Below are 22061 nucleotides of genomic sequence, written 5' to 3' on the forward strand. Positions count from 1 at the left end.
GACTGAGGAACTGAAGCTGTAAAGTAATGAATAGCAATAATTATAATAACTAACATTTAATAGCTCTCTACAAATATCTCATTTTATCCTTGCAACAACTTAGGGAGGGAGGTGTTACTATTATTCCTATTTTATAGATGAAGAAATTGAGGCTGAAAGAAGCTGAGAGTCTTCTAGAGTTACACAGCTACTAAGTGTCAGAGGCTGGATTTGAACTCAGATCTCCCTGTCTCCAGGTCCAACGTGTTCACTGCTCTACCTTGCTGATTGAGATTGATAATAGGGATAGGGAAAAGAGGGAGGTAGTTCTGCCTGCTGATGTAAAAACTACAACAACAAACAAACGGACCACAATAATAACACCTCACAATTTATTGTTTTAAGGCTCAGTGGATAGAGAGCTGGCCTCAGAGCTAGGAAGATATGGGCTCAAGTCCTGCTTCTGATGCCTAGTAACTATGTGACCTTGAGCAAGTCACAACCTCTTGGGGTATTAGGAATTTTTCTAAGACCATGGCACAGAGGAAGTGTTGATCTGCATTACCAAAAGCAGTTCACTATATTAATGAAATTAACGAATTCCAGTCCCAATCCTTAGCAAAGGTTGGCTAAATATTTTTCTCACAATAACCTCCTGTGATAGCTAGTACAAGTATTATGATCCCTGCTTTAGAAATGAGAACACTGAGGTTGAGAAGAAAGTGATCTGTTTAAGGTCATACAGCCAAAGGATGAGACCAAAGTTTCTTGACTCCAAGTTCAGTACTCTTTTTCACTCAAATGTGCTGCTTTTAGCCCAAAGGCCTAGAGGTAACTGACAGTACAGTGGACAAAGCACTGGACCTGGAGTCAGAAGACCTGGGTTCATATCTGCGTTCCTAGCTGTGTGATCCTGGAGAAGTCGTTCAACTTCTGTTTGCCTCAGTTTCCTCAACTGTAAAATGGAGATAATAATAGTATGTCCTCATAGGGTTGTTGTAAGACTCAAATGAGATTTTATTTGTAAAGGTGCTTAGTTCAGGGCCTGGCACCTACTTGACCTTATATAAATGCTTATTTCTTCCCCCTATCTCACTCCCCCTTTTCCCTTTCTCTCACTCCTCCTTTTTCAAGAATCCAAGGTGCTTATGGACTGCAACCATTCTACTATCAAGAGAGGTAATGGAAGTTGGACAGGGGTTGTTAATATCAATAATGCCTCTTCTCCCCCTTCTCTGACTTCTCATAGCTTTGCACCTCTCCTATATGCTCATCACACTCCTCCTTTTCTTACAGTTCTATGGGTGTTCTTATTTCCCTTAACCAGACTATAATGATGTCTTATTGTTAGGATCATGGGACCACTGACTTCGCACTGGAAGGGACCTTTGATGCCATCAAGTATAGCCTCCTCATATTACAGATACTGATCCTGAGGCCTAGGGAGTTTAGCTGATTTGCCCAAGATAGGATTGTTAATCTCCCACCGACAGTTCCAGAGATAGTCCTCAGCTCAAGTGGGACAGAGGCAGCCATGTCTGACCTGACTGCCCTACTTAATTAACATCTTCCTTCAATGTGCTGGTGACACTGCAGGAAACTTGGGCAGCAGATTTTGCTACAAGGAATTACCTCCGTGAGAAGCAGAGGGATGGGTGGACAAGGAAAGAATTTTTTGAGTGTGAGGACTCAACTCTGAACTTGTTCTGACATTTTGATTGAGTTGCAGGAGTGGGGTGTCACAATTAGGAGCTGTTTTCCATTCCAGTGTCAGTAAAATATATGCCCTCATCATACATAAATAATCCTCTGCATATCAATGGCCCAGACCATAGAAAGGGAATTTCTCAAACATTTCTATAGTTCCAGGATAAACGTTTGCATCTGAACACAATGAAGAAAAGTACACTTTATTAGTTTTGTAAGAATGAATGTTTATAGTCAATAAATACCATGTTGAAAATACTCCCAGAGAGGCCAAGCAATTTGACAACTGTCATTCAGCACTGGGGAGAGTTCATATAAACCACTTCTGCTCTTATCACTTAAGTATGCTAGACTTAGGTTTTTCTTGGGTTTTCCTCACACCCACTTTCTTATAGAAAGATAAAAGCTACAGTGGAGGTCCCCCTCCTTTTTTTGCACTTCTTACCATTTTCTTGGTGGGAAAACTCATTGCCCATAATGGTACAACGCCGGAATACCATTTTGTTCTCTGTCAGAGTCCCAGTTTTGTCTGAGAAGATGTATTGAATCTGGCCCAGGTCTTCAGTGATGTTAAGGGCTCGGCATTGAATGGATACATCGACTTCTTCATCATACAGGTCAATGTCATTGTGTAAGAAGAAAACCTGACCAAGTTTCACCAATTCAATGGACACATACAGAGAGATTGGGATCAGGGTCTGAAAAGAGAACATGCCCTTTATGTAATAATTATTGCTTTTTCCCTCTTCTTCTTGCTTGTAAAGGGATTTTGAATCAATGGGGAGAGAGAATAGTGTTGTCATTATGATATGTAATTTTAGCTAAGAGGGTACTCCTTACATAGGGTGATTTCAGTCTCATGATTCATTTTTCTATGATGCATCAGGTATAGTGTCTTTAGCAGTAATCTCTTAATTTCCAGATACAATATTCTTTTCTCATTCCTCACCCTTCTTGACTTTTCTGCAGCATTTGAGACTATTGACAAACCTTTTCTCTTAGACAGTCTTTTCTTTTTTTTATGTGATCATGCTTCTCTCTTCGTCTTCTTTTCTGGATGATTTTCTACATCCCACCCTGCTGTGCATAGGTAGACTCCAGAACTCTCTTCTGGGCCCTTTTTTCTCCTCTTTAAATGCTCTGCTGTCTGACTGTGCCATTCCCCTGCTCAGAAGTGGCAGTGCTTATGCTTCTAAGGGTGAAATATCAGTGTCTCAGTTTGGTATTTAAATCTTTCATAACCTGATTCCAGCCTACTTTTTCAAGTTTTTTAAGCATTATCTCATTCAGGGACTCTGTGTTTTAATCCAGCTGTTCCTCAAGCATGGTTCCTTCCACCGCCCATATTTTATCTTTGCATTGGATATCTCCTACACATCAGATGCAGTATCTCCTCTGAGAAGCCCTAGCTCAAGGACCATATCTCATATGAAATACCTATCCTGCTCCCTTTGGTTGCTAGTCTTTTATACTCCTCAAAAGTCACTTTCTATATATTCTTTGTTTTCATCACTGGATACCTAGTCTCTACCAACATCTAATAGAATATATACTCCTTGAGGGTAGAAATGATTTTATTTTCGAATTTGCATCTGGCAAATAGTGGGTGCCTAATAAATGCTTATTAAATGAATGAGAGGAGAATGATGCTCCCTCCCTATGATTGAAAATGGCTTCTATTGAAAGGAGATCTGTGCAGGCCCTCATTTTAAAGGACCCTCTCAAACAGTAACTAGAGTCACTAGAGAGAAGAAACTGACAAGAAAATGGTACAGAAACCTGGAAGAAAACTCTTTCCCTAGAAGATACACTGGGGTCTTATGAAAGTATCTCCTTTTATTAATTGTACACCATAGAACCATTTAAAACTAGAATAGGAAAGAACCTTAGAGGTTATCTGACTTAGCATCCTCCCCCTTTACCCCTGCCATGCTTTCTGGGAGAACCAGAGAGAAGTAATTTGCTTTACCAAGGTCACACAGCCTATTAGTGGTAAAATTAGGCCAAGAATCAAGTGTCAGGTGCTCTTTCTACTATACCTTATATTCCATTCTCTTACATAATAGAGATGGTAATGAGAAATTCACATCATAGGTTTTTTTCCCCTTTCTATTATTAGTTCATTAACGACTGTCTGAACCTATCCTTTACTTGTCATAACTTTCAAGAGTCCGGGGTCATTTCTGCTTCACAATAAGGCATCCAACTAGAACTCCAGTGGAACTTTGGGAGCAAAACACTTTCATGTAAAGTATTTTCTTTCCTCTAAATATCATTTACTTGATAAGTATTCAGCCATCCTGTCCTGAGCTGTAATGGTAATTTAAATGGGAAGATCTTTCCCATTCATTAATAGGATCATGTAACCTGCCTGGGTCACATGGAAGTCTGAATCACATGGAGCCTGTGGTAGGAGGAGTTTGCTGAATGGGTGGAACAGAAAGAGGCAGAGCTAGAGCAGAGCTGAGAGGAAGTTAGTCATGAGAGCATTCAGGAGCTAGGAAGGAGTCAGGGAAACAGGCAGCTGGCTAACATGAGTGAAAGAGTTTGTTTGTGATTTGTTTAATGGAGCTGGTTTGTGGGAAGCCTAGCGGGGGTAGGGTTTGGAGATGGTGTTGTTCTTTGCATTGTTACTATGTATAGATTTTTATTACTATGATGGATTTGGCTTTCTGGTGTCTGAATAAAAGTTTTGGTTCTGTCTTGCATGTGGAGAGTCTGTGGTATTTCGCAATTCAAAATTGTGCTGGAACATTCATGACTGCCATAGACACTGTGAATATTGCATTGGTGCTACGTCAGCACAGCATAATACAGTAGAAGGAGAACTTAGTGATTTTAGGATAAGAGGATGACAGCTTAAATTCCATCTCTGACACTATTTATATGACTGAGGAAGTCATTTAATTTTCCTGGTCTCTGTTCATCTCTGAAATGAAGAGACTGGAGTAGATTATGGATCTTAACCTGGGGTCTGGATAGATTTCATGAGGTCCATGACCTTGGATGGGAAAAAAAAGACATCTTTATCTTCACTAACCTCTAACTGAAATTTAATATATCCTTCAATTATTTAAAAACATTATTCTTTGAAGGAATTATTAGTCTTCACCAGTCTGCTAAAGAGTGTCCTGGACTCCTTTAGTATGACCATGACCCACTAGACTAGATGGCCTCTGAGGTCCTTTCCATCTTAAAACCTATGCTCCAATGAACTTGAGTAGCATTTCTTCCTTTTTTAATGAAACCCTAATTTTTTATAATACCATATTCCTTATACTTTGTCCAACAAGTATTTATTGAGATTTTCCTATGTGTTTAGCCCTCTCCTGGGTGTAGTGGGGAAATCTAAAAGAAATAGAAAGAAGTATTTGCACAGAGTAAAAGGTTAATAAATACTTTTTGACTGACTAATTGATTGTAGGGCACAATTCTTATCTGTGAGGTCCTTAAAATTTGTCATAATCAAGATTTATAGAAATTAAGTTGATAGCAATACAAATCTATGCAGTTTCTCCAGGGAGAAATATTTGAGCATTCCTCATTTGGGATCATATGGTTCTCAAACTAGTTGTCCCATTGACATATTAAACTCAACATGTCTAAAATTAAACTTAGTATCTTGTCCCGAAAAGTCTCCACCATTATGGACTTTCCTATTACTGTCAAGGGCACCACCACTGTCCCAGTTATCCATGTTAGCAACCTGGATTCCTCAGTCTCTCACTCCCTTCCCCCCTCCAGTATCCAATATACTGCCAAGTTCTGTCAATTAAACATCTCTCATAAATGTACCCTTCTTTTTGCTTATGCAGCCTCCTCCCTGATACAAGCCCTCATCACCTCATGCTTCTACTATTACTATCAGCCTTCTGATTGGTCTCATCATGATGAATCCCTCCCCAGTCTAGTCCATCTTCCATTCAGCTACCAAAATGATTTTCCTAAAGTCCCATGTCACCCTCCTATTCAATAAACTCCAGTGGCTCCCTATTACCTCCATGATCAAATATAAAATCTTCTGTTTGGCATTCAAAGCCCTTTATAACCTGGTCCCCTCCTACCTTTGTGGTCTTCTTACATTCTATCAATGTCATGTACTTTGTAGTTTGGTGACAATGGCCTTCTTGCTCTTCCTTGAACAAGACATTCCACCTTCTGACTTGGGGCATTTTTACTGGCTGCCCCCATGCTTAGAATGTTCTCACCCCTTGTCTCCACCTCCTGGTTCCCTAGCTTCCTTCAAATTTCAGCTAAAATCCCACCTTCTATGAGAAGCCTTTCTTGATCCCCCTAAATATTTATTGCCTTCCCTCCATTCCCAATTTATCCTTTACATATCTTGTTTATGCATGGAGCTGTTTGCATGTCATCCCCTCCTTTTGATTGTGAGCTTTGCAAGGGCAGGGAATGTCTTTTGCCTTTCTTTGTATTCACAGAACTGACCATAGCGCCTGGCATATAGTAGGTGCTTAATAAATGCTTATTGACTTTCCTAAATTTCACCTAAATCTTTCCTGCAATGAAATAGCTTCATTTTTTTTCTGCAAAGGTGGAGAATGATTGTTTTAAGTTTTTAATTAGATATATATATATTTTTTTACCTGTAGTAGGATGATCATGGTGAGAAACATGTAGAAGCCCTGAAGTGCAACTGGGGGGAAGCTTCCATTAGCGTCTGGAACATCAAAGAGGGGAATTTCTGAAAATGTTCCCTTCCAAAGGCCATGACCTAAGAAGACATAAAATCATAAGGTAGAATCCCAACTTGATTCCAAACTATCAACTCCATTTGCATCCAACTTATCACAGAAATGTGCAAATTGTTCCTTTAATAAAATGATCTTGAGGACAATTTTTTAGTTGCTACACTTGCCTGTGGATTTGTGGACCCCAAAACAACAGCATTATTGGACTGATGGAAAAAATACAAATTATAATGTGCTTTTCTCATAATCATCTCTCTGCTGCCATTGAACAGAATATATGGTATAGTGGAAAGAATACTAGAGACTTAGTTTCTAGTCATAGTTTTGCCATTAACAAGCCATGTGGTCTTGGCTGGGCAACCCACTTCCCCTCTCTGGTCTTTATCCACAAAAGGAAAGGGCTGAATGAGATAATCTCTAAGGTTCCTTTTTGGTCTGAAGTGTAAGGTTCTAATGTAAAACTAACAAAACGTGACACTTCATTTTCTGGGAAAACACTTTAATTTAGTTTTTATAGCATTTTCTTTTCACCTTCTTCTCTCTCAGCCTTCTTTGGACCATGCTGCACCCTTATCTCCCTATAGGATCCTTGAATTCCGCTCTCTCTTCTCCCCTCCCTCCCAACCCCCCATGCATACTGGACTCTGAGAAGTAAGTTTTATACTTATCTGGCCTGGAACCAGGACTCCACCATCCTGGGACTATTTCTAGGCCATGCTGTCTGTGCTTCACCATCATCCTCATCCCCCATGTACTTCCCCTTCCCTTGGACTTCAACCCAGGACACTGGATTCTCAGCAAGCTTCCAAGTCAGCCCTTGACTCATTTCCACACTATGCCAAAGGCATATTCCCCCTTCCCTGTGTTCCAGCCTCCGTTCCCTTTACTTGCTGTCTTTCCTCATTGTAAGCTCCTTAAGGAGCCAGGGACTTTTGCTTGCTTGTATTTATATCCCCAGGACCTAGCACATTGGTACACAGTAGAGACTAAATAAATGCTTGCTTATTCTATCTGTCTGTCTGTTTCTGTCTGTTTCTGTCTGTCTATCTATCTATTCATCTGTCCAGTAGATTTAGTCATTACTTGGGAGTTTCCTTTAAGTTGAGGCAACCCACCCCCCAGGTAACTTTTTTTCAATGACAGCCATTTGGGCCAAACAGTTGGAGGAGGGAGCACCCATAAAACAGTAGCAATATTTAAATAAGTGATTAAGTGACAAGTGAGAGGGATAGATGATAGTTGCTGTAGGAAGAAGGATGAGTCACTATGAGTTAGAGTTCTGGAAGACTCATGAAGGAGATAGGAGTTAGGCCTCAAATGATGGATAATACTTTTCTAATTGAAAGTTGGTGTGATGTACAACAAAGAACACTGGTCTAGGAGGCAGACAATTTGGATTCCAGACTCAGTTGTGCCATTAATTAACTGTGAGACTTTAGGTGAGTAATATAATCTCTCTGGGTCTCAGTTTCTCATCTGAAAGTTGAGAGGAATGGACTAGGTTATTTCTAAGGCATCTTCTAGCTCCAACTTTTTAAGAATCTATAAAGAAGGGAGGATATCTCTGGCAAAGAGAATCTAGTTTTTTGAAATGAAAGTGAAAAAATACACATATATGTATTTGTTCAGTTGTTTTGTAATGTCTGATTTTTTATGATCGCTTTTTTTTTGGCAAAGATATTGGAATGGCATACCATTTCCTTCTCCAGTTTATATTACAGATGGGGAAACTGAGACAAACAAGGTTAAGTAACTTGCTTAGAATTACACAGCTGATAAGTGTTTGAGGCAAATTTGAATTCAGAAAAATGAGTTTTCCTGACTCCAGGCCCAGCATTTTATTAATTGTGCTACCTAGCTCCCACAGATATGTACAGATAAACATATATATGCATATATATCTATCCACATATAGAGGGATAGAAAGATGAAACCAGTGCCCCCTTCATAGATTACAGTGGTGAGCACTTTAATTCATACAGTGCTATTTCATCCATAAAGGGGAAAAGAGAGAATCCTAGAATGTTTTCACTTTTATTATTCTCCAAAGAGAGAACACACAGAGTCTACCTAGGTGATCCCAGAGAGGAAGAATCAGACATAGTATGACCAATCAGTGCTGTCAGTCTAGAAACCAGAAAGGTGTAGGGAGAAGTGCTTCCCATCAGATATAATGCCATGTACCATATTAGAATCTAGTGAAGAGTTCTAAGAGGCCAAGGTTTTGGAAAAGAGGTGGGAGAGGAGATACTTGCTTTCTGATGCTTTGTGTCCTGCCCTAATCCAGGAAATAGGATTAATTCTGCTGCCCTGACTGGGGTTTTCAATTAACATAGTTACTAAAGATATTATTAAAATATTCTTTTGTGAAGATATTTCAGAACTTTAAGAAAGGGAGTTGGATGGACCAGAAGACCAACATAGAAGAAAATCCAAAGAACTATGTCACACCAACTGGCTGGCTCCCTGCTGAGGAAGAATTTGAAGATAAAGTCATGGGATCAGGAAAAACTCAGGTTTCAGATTTCACATTTCTGAATCTCACTCTCCTCCTCTATATATATTTTGTATGTTTATTTATGTATATACATACATATTTACATATCGGTGTATAAGTTTGCGTACATACAACACTATCCTCCCAGTCATTCTGGCTTACAACCTCAGTGTTTTCCTTGACTCCTCACTTTTATGTTACATAACTGAGCAATGTGTTGGCAAATCTTGTTTATACCTTTATAAAATTTCTTGTAGACACACCATTCTCTCCACTCATACAACCATCTCTCTGGTACAATCCCTATACACTTCTTGCTGGATTATTGCATCAGACTTTTAATTGGTCACCCAGTCTCAAGTCTCTCCCCATTCCAATTCATTCTCCATTCAGTTGCCAAAGTAATTGTCCTAAAGCAAACACCTTGTATACTCCTCCCCTCTTCCCTCACATGAACTCTCTTATTACTGTTGAATTGTCTTAATCATGTCCATTTTTTTGTGACCCCCATTTAGATTTTCTTGGCAAAGATAATGGAGTGGTCTTACCATTTCCTTCTCCAGCTCATTTTATAGATGAGGAAACTGAGGCAAACAGGGTTAAGTGAATTGTCCAGGGTCACACAGCTCCTAAGTGTCTGAAGTTGGATTTGAACTTAGGAAGAGGAATCTTCCTGACTCTGTCACCTAGCTGTCCTCATGGGCTCTATTGGTTGCCCATTACTTCCAGGATCAAATGCAACATTTCTACTCAACATTCACTGTCTGGTCCCTTCCCAACTTTCTATTCTTAGACTTTACTCCCCTTCATGAACTACACTAACCTGTTTTTCCTCACATATGATGCTGTGTCTTGTCTCTTGTCTTTATGTCTTTACATTGGCTGTTCCCCAAGCCTGGAATTCTCCCCATATTCACTTCTTCCTTTTAGTTTCCCTGTATGTCTTTATGACTCATCTCAAATCCTACCATCTGCTGCCTTCCCCAGGCCTCCAGCTACTAGCCAGGGGTGGGGAAGGCCACAGGTTCCCCACTCCTGTACTAGTGCTTTCCTCTCTGAGATTGCTTAGTATGCTACAAACACATACATACACACATACATGTGCGTATATATCTATATCTATATCTTGTAGGTACCTAATTATTTGCATGTTGTCCCCTCCATTTGGATGTGAGCTCTGAGGAAATAAAAACCATTGTTTTTGGCCTTTCTTTCTATCCCAATCATTTAGCCCAATTCATGGTACAAAGTACTTAATAAATGTTTATTGACTAACTGTCCTACCATGATGGGCAGATGGTACGTATTATAATGCTTGTTCATTGGATTTCGTTCAGGGGACAATTAAAATAATAACAAAAGGCTAGGGGGAAGAATACTGGCCACCTCTTCAATCCATAATTTATAGTAATCCCTTTCAGATGTGTTTTGTGCCCTTAGTAAGAAAGTAAAAAATCACAATTGTTGATAGTGTATCTTTTCCATGAATTTAAAGTCAGAAGACCTGAATTTGAATTCAGATTATGTAATTTACTACTCATGTGAATTTGGAATATTGTACTCTAGATTTCTCATCTGTAAAAATGAAAGGTTTATATTAGGTAACCTTATAAGGCTATTCCAGCTCTGCATCTTATGAGTGGGGCAGCTAGATGGTGCACTGGATAGAGCACAAGTGCAGGAGTCAGGAGGACTTGAGTTCAAATCTCACCTCAGACACCTGACACTCACTAGCTGTGTGACCTTGGGCAAGTCACTTAGCCCCAATTGCCTCATCCTGGGTCATCTCCAGTCATCCTGATGAATATCTGGTCACTGGATTCAGATGGCTCTGGAGGAGGAGTGAGGCTGATGACCTGCACAGCCCTCTCTCTCTCAAAACAAAGTCAAGTGCAAGTCATGTCATTATTTCTCTGATGGCATGGTCTTCGGCAACCAAGGACGAACATACACACAATCTCATGAATATTTGAAGCATCCCCTTTGACCAGGGTCTGAGGGCACAAAGTTTTGTAAATAGGAGTTGGTGTTTTCCTGAATGCTCCATACCTATAGCTCCAAAAAGGCACATGAGGAAGAGAATCCCCACACAGAAGAATATGTCAATGTTCATCCGACGCTCGATCTTGCTGCGCTTGTACCGTGGGCCGCTGTTGTTCAGCATAGCTTTTGTTTCATGGCCTTCGAGAAAAGAATGGAAAGATACAATGTTAGTCCACTGTGGCAGAATCCCATATAGGTGTAATAAATAGAGAGGAATGTGTTGGAGTCAGCTTGAACCAGCTCAAGGGAGCCAAACATTTACACCTCAGAAATGGGCAAATGCTACAAATCATTTATTGTTTTGTTGATTGTGTAGACTTAACAAAGTGATGAAAAAAATGTTAAAAATGTGGGTTAAACCTAGAAGTATTTTTTTTTTTGAGAGTCATTTGTTAAACATTTACCAGGTCACCCCTAGGTGTGTCCATTTAAAATGAAAGCCCAGTTTTCATTCCCAGGGAGCTTTTGATCAAATAGGGTTTTATTTTCATATCTTGATCAGATGCTACTTTAGTTCTGTCATAAAGAACACTAAATTTGGTTTCATCAAAGGTAGAATAAAAGCAATCACAGGAGGGATTTATAAGAGGAAGAAACTGAGCTGATCGCTGAATTGAGTAAGGGGTTCTAAGAAGCAGAGGTGACAAAGTAGAATTTTCAAGCATGGGGGAAAGTCTCTGCAAAAACATAAAGTAGGAGATAGACCATCACAGAAAACAGGAAGTAGGTGGATTTGTCTAGACTGTAAAATGTGTGTGAGAGAATAATATGAAATAAGTCTGTCAAGATAGGTGGGAGCCACTAAAGGAGGAAAAAAGTGAGTCAATAAACATTTATTAATTGTCTTCTATCAACCAGGCCTGAGGATGGGAGATATAAAGGCAAAAAACCAAAACCAAAACCAGAAAAAAACCCCCCCAAAACCCCATACCCTACTAAATTAAAAATAAAAGGCAATCTAAACTAGGGAGTGTGGTAAACCAACTAGCATGTAGTAGTCCCAGCATGAGGCAATGAGGGCCTGTACTGTGACAGTCATGGTGTTAGAGGAGAGAGAGGTCACATACTAGAAATGTTACAAATGTAAAATCAACAGAACTGGCCAACAATATGGCTAATTGAGGATGGTGGTGGTAGTGAGAAGGGGGCAGGTTAAGGATGACTCCTAGGTTGTGAATCTGGGTGAGTGGAAGGATTGTGTAACCCTTGTCCACAGGGCATGGGACAGTGGGGTATGAAAGTAGGGGAAAGATAATGAGCTCAGTTTTGGATGTGTTGAAGATGTCTATAAAACATGTAATTCAAGATGTCAACAGTTTTCTCAAGTTTAGCTATAAAAAGGAGGAGAAAAATAAGGTGATAATTAATGTAGATTGACTATATCAAGTGAGGATTTTTGAGAATGGGGGAGGCAGGATTGAGCAGTAAGCATGATGTATATAAGCCAATGAGGAAACTGGTTTGATGAGAGCCAGAGAGTATATATTCAAAAACAGTATAATGGCAAAGATAGAGGAGGGACAACACAGCTAACTTGGAACAGCAAACTAGTTCTAGATAAAGAAGGAAAAGAGATGGTAGATAGACATGAGCTGTTTGGGTCTTGATTAAATGGTCTTCTGAATTTTAACTACTCTGGCATTTTCCTTGGTAGTTGGATTAGGAAATGCCAGTCACATATTTCTGTGCAAAATTAAAGAAAAGCAATATGTCAGCTCCAGCAGTGAACGGTTTTAATGTTATTTAGCTTGTCACTTATGTGGATTTAAAATGGCAACAAAACAGTGAGAAAGAAAAAAAAATTCTAGCTTATTGAATTAGATTCAAGTTGTTTCATTTGTGATAGCAGGACGCATATGAAATCTGAACAGGAAGTCTGCACTAATGGGATTGTCACCTTTCAGTTGGCCAAAAAATAGAACAAATACTGCTGTTCCCCTTTCTCATTGGGTAATACCACTACCTAAGACCCAGTGGAAAACGTTAATTCTTAAATCCTCATCTCCATATCGTTCTCTACCTGGCATTTCTTTGCTGGCATTCACAACAGGTTCTCTGAGCACTCTGCACAAAGGCTTGTGAGGAGGGAGTGCAGTGGGTGGGTGGTTAGGGATCAAGCAGAAGTGAACACTTAGGAGAGGAGCCACTAAAATCATCCTTAGAATGCTAGGAGTGCAACTAAGTTGAGGCAGAAGGAGTAGTGGCCCTGTGGAATGTCAGTACCTGGAAAAAGATTCAAAGAAAGGCAAAAGACAGTCCCTACTCTTGAAGAACTCATAATATAATGAGAGAGAGAATATAAATAATTATGTACAAATATGTCATATATTGGAAAATAAATAGAGAGGAGGTAGTAGAAATAAGACAGACTGGGAAAGGCTTCCTACAGAAGATGGGATTTTAACTGATACTTGAAGAAAGCCAGGAGGAGGAGAATAAGAAGGAAAGCATTCCATGTATGAAGGACAGCCAGTGAAAATACCTGGAGTTAAGAGATGGAGCGTCTTATTTGAGGAGTAATAGCAAGGAATATAGAATCACAGAGTCCGTGGTGAAGTATAAGGTGTAAGGAGACTGGACAAGTGGAGGGTTAGGGAGAGGAAAAGCAGACTGTGAAGGTGTTTGAGATTAGGTGGGATGCCATGGTCCAACAAACCTTTGCTTTCACAAGATTGCTTCTTGAACTAGGGCTGAGACAGGGTAAATGGAACGAAGGGGATGGTAATAGTAGAGGAGAAGTAACATGGCCTTAGTAATAATAATCTTTCATATTTGTAGAGGGCTTTACACTTTTTGAAGTACTTTCACATTTGCTACTGCTTTTGACTCACAAAGTAGAGGGTCCCTGGGAGCCTCATTCAGTATTAGTGCTAGAGAGCAGTAGAAGAGAGTGGCTCAAGTCACGTAACTTCTCACTTTCTTCATTTACTGCATTAGATGACCTCTAAGGGCCCCTTCTGGCTCTAAATCTATAACCTTATGATCTTGGAAAATTGGAAAGGACATTCCAACTCTCTGGATCTCAGTTTCTTTCTCTGTAAAATGAAGTGTATAGAGCAACTATCTTCTATGATCCCTTCAACCTCTGACTTTCTGAGTCTATGAGATCACTTCAGTTCTCAATGTACTTTCCCTCTGGAATTTTGAATAGTTATTTGACATTTGATATATATATATATGTGTGTTTAGCTACTCCAACTAGCTTGGAAACTTAAGGGCCTGGGCTATACATTAATCAAAGACAATGGAGATCACATAATGCCCTTGATGTTCTCCTCACTAGCAGAGAGAAAATGCATGCAAATGTCATTTGGAAAGATTCTGGTCCCCTCCTGCAGCATCATGTCTGGGCCATGAGCCTCATAGGTAGAACTGAATTAATTTTCATATAGGATAATATTCGCTGAATTTCAATGGGAGTGAGTGAGGAGCTCTTACAATCTGCCGAAACAAGCTTGGTGTTGCTATCCCTTGTGAATATACACCACTAAATGAAACACTTTAGCTGGGAAAGGGAACAGGGAATGATAGTGAAGAAAATCAGCTTGCTAGCTGATAAGAATCAGGAGACTGAATTGCAGAATCTCATACTTGGAAGGGACCTCAGAAGTCACCTAATTCAATCCATACCTGATTAAGATACCACAGCATAGCATCTTAATAAGTGACCATTACTTGAAGGCTTCTATAGATAAGAAGGTGAAATAAGACCTCCCTGTGAGGACCTTAATATCTAGTAGAAAGATATGCAAATAACTGAAATACATGTTAGAATACAGTAATAGAGAGAAATTCAAACAAAACATTATAAAGAATTTGAAGAAAGAGCGATCATTTCCAAATAGGAAGGCTTCATGGAAGAGGGGATACTGTAGTTGAGCCTTGAAGGATTCCGAAGGCTTCAGCAAAAGAGATGGAGCGATAAGGAGAGATTGATTTCAGGCCTAGAAAATGTCACAAGCAAAGGGATGAAGAAAAATGAGAAAATGGCATGGAGACTGGCCCATGTTGGCTAGGATGGAGGTTATGAGAAATTGAGCGGTGTAAAATGGGACTGGAAAGCTAGTGTGGAGCCAGTGACAAACTGGAGACACACCCCCTTTAGAAGCAGACCATTTTGTGTTTGGGTGCCACTAATTATTAGAAGTTTTTCCTTAGATTGAGCCAAAATATGTTTCTCTGTGTACTTTCATAGCTCTTCATTGAAATACTATTCACCATGCCTCCCTCACATGAATCTGTCTTCCTACTTCACCATGGTCCCTATCCTTTTACCTGCTTTGTTAGTTTTGAATAAAATGATACCTTTTTAGAGCCATATTCCAGCTATGGAAGGTGCACCAAATCTGAATGACACCTGTAATGTTCAACTTACCCCCTCTCATTAGAGAAGGTATTTTCAACCTGGAGTCTGTGAATTATTAAAAAATGTTTATTTTTTGACAATTGTATGGTTGGTTTCATCTGTAAGTCTATGTATTTTTTATTTTTTGTATGAAAAATCTATTATGGGAAGGGGTTTATGGGTTTCATCAGACTGCCAACGGGGTTCATCAACACAAAAAATTTAAGAATCATTGTATCAGGAGACACTCTAATAGGCCTTGTTTATCATTCCTCCTCTGTGCATCTGGGTATAAACAAGTGAGTCCATTGCTGACTGATTTCTTGGATTTTGCCTTTTGTGAATTTTGGGACATCTCTAAAATTATTTTTATTCCTGCTTTGTATTAACTCCCTATCATATGCCAGACAGTTTTCTCCCTCTCTCCTTTTTTAGATTAAACTATTTGAAAAGATCATCTTGGTCAGACTCTAGGTAAACGCATTTTTATCACCCATTAATGCATCAATCCCTGGACAAGTCAGTCATTTCTAGGGTCCATGGTCCAGGAATTACATTCTTGGACACCATCTTTTTTATTCTCCAGAGAACTTACATTTTAATGGGAGAGACAATTTATACATAAATATATATATATTATATACAAAATAAATACATGATCATTTTTGAGAATAGGGCACACATACCAGGGGTATGGTGAGAGTGGGTAAAGGCTTCATGTGGAAGATGACACACTTAGACTCTTGAAGGAAGCCAAGGATTTCAAAAGATGAAGGTGTGAGGTAAGAGTTCATTCTAGGCAGGACTGACAGTTGGACATCATCTTTTTAATCAGCTGTCTGCTTTTTAAACCTTCTTTCCCCCTTCTTAAGCCCTTCCCTTTGATCAACAGCACTGATAAAATGCTATTTGTACCCTTATTGTTTTCAGTTTATTAGTTAAGACTTTATAATCCTGAATAATGCTTCCTATGTTTCTATTGGCATATATTTCTAATTTTATGCCTGTGTGAATCACCAAAAATGGGTAGTAGTCATCAGATTTGATAGATCTCGGGAAGTTCTCTGTCACATCAAGAATACATTTGTCATGAGGTTCCTCTTCCTTCCAATTCTATACCTCACCTTCCCCATTTTTTCCTCCTCTGCTCCAGCCTTGGAGTATGAGACTATCTTTGCCAAGGTGATCTCTACTTATCCCCTTGATCGTATCTCCTATCTCCTCTGGCAGTTTGACCTTTCAATTATCCTATTATTTTTCTAATAGTTAATCTTTCTTTATCCACTGAAGCTTTTCCTGTTACCTAAATACATGCCCAGATTTTCCCCATCCCTAAAATACTTTCAGGGCAAGTAGGTGGTACAGTGGATAGAGTTCCATGCCTGGATTCAGGAAGACTCATCTTCCTGAGTTCAGATTCAGTTTCAGACACTTACTAGTTGGGCAAATCACTTAACTCTGTTTGCCTCAGTTTCCTCATCTGTACAATGAATTAGAGAAGGAAATGGTAAACCACTGTAGTAGTTTTGCTAAGAAAACCCCAAATGAGGTCATGAAGAGTTGGATATGATTGAAACAACTGAACAATAACAAAACTTTTACTTGACTATGCCATTCCCTCCAGCTATTGTCCTTTATCAGCTGCCTTTTACTTCCAAAATATTTTCTACTTCTTTTACTTCTAGTTCTTAATATTTCTTAGCCTTTTGTAATCTGGCTTCTGACTTCACCATTCAACTAAAACTTTTTAACATTACCACTAATCTTAACTGGTAAATCAAACATCTTTTTCTTAAATTCTCATCCTTTTGGGCCTCTCTGCAGCTTTTGGGCCTCTCTCCAGCTTCCTCTGGCTATTCTCTTTTCCCTCAGTTTTTGTGACATTTTTCTCTTGGTTCTTCTGGTCACCCCTTTTTAGTCTCCTCTGCTATGTCATTAGCCATGTCCTATCCCTTTTTATGTGGATAAATCCCAGGGCTCTGTTTGGGCCCTCTGCTCTCTCCACACAAATTCGTGGTGATCTAGTCAACTTCAAAGGGTTTAAGTCATCACCTATGCAAATGACTTCTAAATCTCCATATCCAGCCTTTGTGTCTCTTTTGAGATGTAAGCCTGAATCACCACCTGTCTGGTACACTTGTCATTCTCTGCGTCTCAAAGACATCATAAACTCAACATGCCTAAAACCATACTCATGCTCACTTGTAGAACACCAAAAGCCCTGATTTCCATATTTATGTCAGAGGTACCCTTCTAGTCCCCCAGTTTGCCACCTTGGTGTTATCAGTAACTCTATATTCTCCCTCACTCCACATATTCAATCAATTGCCAAGACTTCTTGATGCTTTCTCCACAAAATCTTTCATATCTGCCTCTTTCTCTCCACTTATGTAGCCACCACACTGGATTATTACAACAGACTCCTAATTTGTCTCCTTGACTCTGGTCTCTTTCTTCTACACTTCACAACTGTCCTCTACACAACTGTCAATGTGATAATCCTAAAAAATAGATCTGATTGCATCACTCCACTGCTCAATAAGTTCCAGTGGCTCCCTATTGCCTCCAAATAAAATATAAATGCCTCTGTTTGAAATTGAAAGTCTTTAACTGTCTGGTTCTTATATGTCCAGACTACATACACACACACACACACACACACACACACGCAACATTATAGCTAGAATGACCTACTGGCTAGTCCCTCTACATGGTATTTCTAATCCCATCCTTTGACCAAGCTCTCTCTCTCATGCCCAGAATACTTTCCTACCTCTTGAAATCTCTAGCTTCCTTCAAGACACATTTCAAATCTTCCTATACTAGACTTTTCTTGGTTGTGCCAGTTGTTGGTGCATTCCAGCTCTGCTCCCCCCAAAAGAATTATTGTATATTATGTATTTACTTATCTGTGTTCTTGTTGTTTCTCCCCTAGTAGAATGTAAACTCCTTTAGGGCAGAGATTATTTAATTCTTATCTGTTTATCCTTATCCTGTGGCACATAATAGGCACTTAAACATTTATAGAATTACTGAGTTGATACATGTCTCAAGAGAACAGTAGACCTCTCTGTCGATCTAGATTAGAAAAGCTCTTAAATTGGATGTCACCAAAATGTCTGTCAACCATGCAACTCATGTAAAAAATGAAAAATTAAAAAAATGAAAAATTAAAAACAAATCTTTACAGCCCCCTTTCAGTGATCAGCATGGGGTTGTCGCCTAGCATAGACCTTCTTATAGGGACTTGCCAACAGGCATTTGGCAGCAATGGAACAGGAATTGTCAGAACTATAAGTGGGCAGGGAAAAAGTATATATAAAGTACCTACTAGGTGCTGGGCACTGTGCTAAGTGCTTTCTAAAACAAGTGTTATCTAATTTGATCTTTACAGCAATGCTGCAAGATTGATACTGTCATAATTCTCATTTTATAGTTGAGGAAACTGAAGCAAAAAGAAGGTAAGTTAGTAAATAGCTGAGGCTGGATTTGATCTCAGGTCTTCCTGATTCCAAGCCCAGAACTCTATTCATTGTATCACCTAGCTGTCGGATGAGAATACTGGGACACATGTTCTGGGAAAACATGGAATTTAAGGGTGTAAAATGAGGTCTTACAATGATACATCCTGGTATGGGGCAAGACAACTTATTTGGTTTGCTTTTGGGTCTGAGTAATCAAGGTGATGCAGAAATCAATGATGTCAGCACTGGCACTAAGGTATTTAATTAGTCAAAGTAGGAGTCAAAGCTTTTTTGGTGGGCATTCATAGGGGAAATCATTTAAAGAGAGAATTAGGTACATATGACTTCAAGATCCAGCATGGATGTTTTCTCGATCATGAAGTCTCCCTGGATCTATTCTCTGTCCCAAGGACTGGTGATCTCTCCTTCCTCTGAAGTCACTCCTGGTAGCATTTTGTAGCGCTCTTGTGACTGCGTCACACCCTTCCTCATGCTGTGGCTTTTTGCGTTTGACATAATGTGCATAGCATCTTCCCTTACCTATATGTAATAAACCATGGAATTTACTGAAATTATTGAATTATTGAAATAAATTATTGACTTAATAAATTATTGAATGAATGAACTGATGATTTGAGATGCAAAAGTCAGATGAAAAAGAGGTTCAGTTTTTCAAAGAGATCACCTGAGAGAGTCCAAATGTCTTATAAATGAGGGAATAGTGGAAAAAATAATCGAGAAACTGAGAGCAGAATAGAGAAGCAGTTGGGTTTAGAAACTAGGAATCTTGGGTTTTAGTCCTTTCTAGACTAGAAATGACTCCCTGGACTTTGAGCAAATCACTTCTCTTTGAGTCTCAGTTTCCTTACTATAAAGTAATTGGATTGGAACCATGGTGGAGTGAAAGAAAGATCTCGAGCTAGATCTGGATTCAGAGTGGAATCCAGAGGATCTGAGTTTGAATTTCACCTCTAACAAATCCCTCCTCTGTGATCTTGGGCTTAACCTCCCTGGGCCTTAGTTCCCTTATGTGTAAAATGAGGGAACTGAACAAGGATAGGCTTTGGGGTCCCTTCCAGTATGAGGTCTGTGATCCTATGATGAGTGGATCCCTAAGATGTCCGGTTGTAAGTTTCCAAGAAAAATATACTTTGAAAAAAGTTAAAAGTACTATGGAAGCAATGGTTTGTAGTGGCAAAAATTCTGGATTTGGATGCAAAATGACCCAGGTTCAAGTTCTAAGTTGGCCAAAACATAACAAACTTGTAGGTCCAACAAAGGCAGGGACTATCTTTTTTAGGGGTGCAGTGTTTTAAATTTGACCTCATTCTTTTTTTAAATTTAAATTTTTTTCAACATTCACTTTTATAAGATTTTGTGTTCCAAATTTTTTCCTCCCTTCCCCCCTCCCCCAAACAGCATTTTTGCCTCTTTTTGTATCCCCAACATTTAACACAGTGCTTCGAGCATAGTAGGAGCTTAATAAATGCTCAATTACTGACTGGGTGACCCAGGACAAAATCAGTGAATCTCCTTGCACCTCAGTTTTCTCATCTGATTTAAGGTCATAGAGTTAGAGCCAGAAGGAGTCTTAAAGATCATTTTACAGATGAACAAATTGAGGGTAAGAGAGATGACCTAATTTGCTGTTACATACTCAGTAAATGGTAAAATCAGGACTGAAGGCCTCATCCAGCACTCCTTCCATTGTACTACATGGCTCTGTCAAATGGGCACATTGGGGCTATCTCTATGTGGTTGTTGTGAGAAAAGCGCTAAGTTTTGAAGTGTTGCGTAAATATGAATTGTAGTGTGAGATAGTAGATAGAGAACTGGCCTTGGAATCAGGCAGACCTGGGGCCCATCATGGATACCTTCTGGCTGGGGGACCTCAGGCAGATAATTCTCCTTCTCAGCTAAGTTGCAGAGAAGGTGCTGAACTGCATTGGGGGAGAGTTTCCTCATCTGTTATACTAGTGAAATCACAAATTCATTTGCTAGCTTGATTAATTTTATACAAAAGAATTACAATAGTGATCAAAAGTACAAAAAATTTCAGTAGTTGTGAAAATTCCACTCCTTTGTGGAAATTGGCTCCCAGCTATTCTTTCCTGAAGTTTCTTTACCTTTTAAAATATCACCTAGAAAATTTGGTCACACTCCCAGTAGTTCAGCTATATATATTTTTCCTATAATTGTAAAATTAATTTTTTTCTGGACAGGATGGGATATCCTACACAAAGCAGGCTGGTCACATTCCAGGTACTCAGCTGGGTTTCTGGGCACTAGGACTCCTTTCCCACTGAAAAGCCCAAAGGAGGACCTTATTCCACAAACCATTGGGCAAGTGTCTGATGGTGCTCTAGGGTAATCTCACCCCAGCCTTGAAAAAGATGTACAAAAATGAGAGAAAAAGGCATATCCATGGAGTTGGCTTCAAAGAGTTGTTTCCTTTACCACCAGAGATATCTTTATCCCAGTTTAACTTGCATTGGCCAGAACTTTTCACAGCAGCCAACTGTGACTGTCTCTTATACATAGATCCACATGCATAACCTTACTTGGATTCATAGGAGGGCTGGGAATGTGGAGTTAGGAAGTGAAAAGGGGCAGAATCTCTATGGCTCCAGGCTTCAATTTGCCTAAGAAATGGAAATAGCTAATAATAGCTAGCATTTATAAAGTGCCAACTGTGTTCCAGACACTGTGCTGGGCACTTTACAAATATTTTCTCATTTGATCCTCACAACTCTGTGAGGTAGGTGCTATTATTACCCTCATTTTATAGTTGAGGAGACTAAGGCAAGCAGAGGTTAAATGACCTTCCAATATCACAAAGCTAGTATGGATCTGAGGCTGGATTTGAACGTGTGTCTTCCTGACTCTAGGCCCAGCCCTCTAGGAATCAATTCCCAGATTGTTAATGACTTGAGAAAGGGGGTAGAAAAGTATATTAAGTGGAAAAACCTGCATAGATGACAATGCCAACCACCACCTCTGTGTTTCTGATGGTGCAACCACGGAGCAGAAGACTCTCACTGTTAAAGCCAGTCCTGGTCTGATCTGGATGTTCCCTAGGAAGAAGAAAAGAAAATGTTCACAAGAGATTATCTCTACGATTAGGACCATTAAAAAGGATGGGGTGAGAGAGGTTTTTTTTTAAGTACAGGGCAGCACAACTCAAGCCAGCCATAAGTAAAGTTCTTATCCCTCCTACCTATCTTTATTTATTGCTATTTCTATTTCTTCTGGACTCATGGGGATGGAATTAGAAATTAGAATCTGATTACCCAGGGGGGAAACCACCAGGAATTGAA

At 39.4% G+C, this 22061-nt stretch overlaps 1 protein-coding gene across 3 annotated transcripts in view; it reads right to left on the minus strand.

The window, feature by feature from the left end:
- ATP10B (ATPase phospholipid transporting 10B (putative)) overlaps positions 1-22061 on the minus strand; it is a 316520-nt gene that overhangs the window by 55049 nt on the left and 239410 nt on the right. For all 3 annotated transcript variants that reach the window (XM_072630895.1, XM_072630894.1, XM_072630896.1), the window contains 4 exons: positions 21712-21818; positions 10942-11073; positions 6291-6418; positions 2132-2384 (listed from right to left, as the gene is read on the minus strand). In XM_072630895.1, the coding sequence (XP_072486996.1) occupies positions 2132-2384; positions 6291-6418; positions 10942-11073; positions 21712-21818 (620 nt within the window). The remainder of the gene's footprint in view (positions 1-2131; positions 2385-6290; positions 6419-10941; positions 11074-21711; positions 21819-22061) is intronic.

The sequence above is a fragment of the Notamacropus eugenii genome, chromosome 1, assembly GCF_028372415.1.
Source record: "Notamacropus eugenii isolate mMacEug1 chromosome 1, mMacEug1.pri_v2, whole genome shotgun sequence".
NCBI lineage: Eukaryota > Metazoa > Chordata > Mammalia > Diprotodontia > Macropodidae > Notamacropus > Notamacropus eugenii.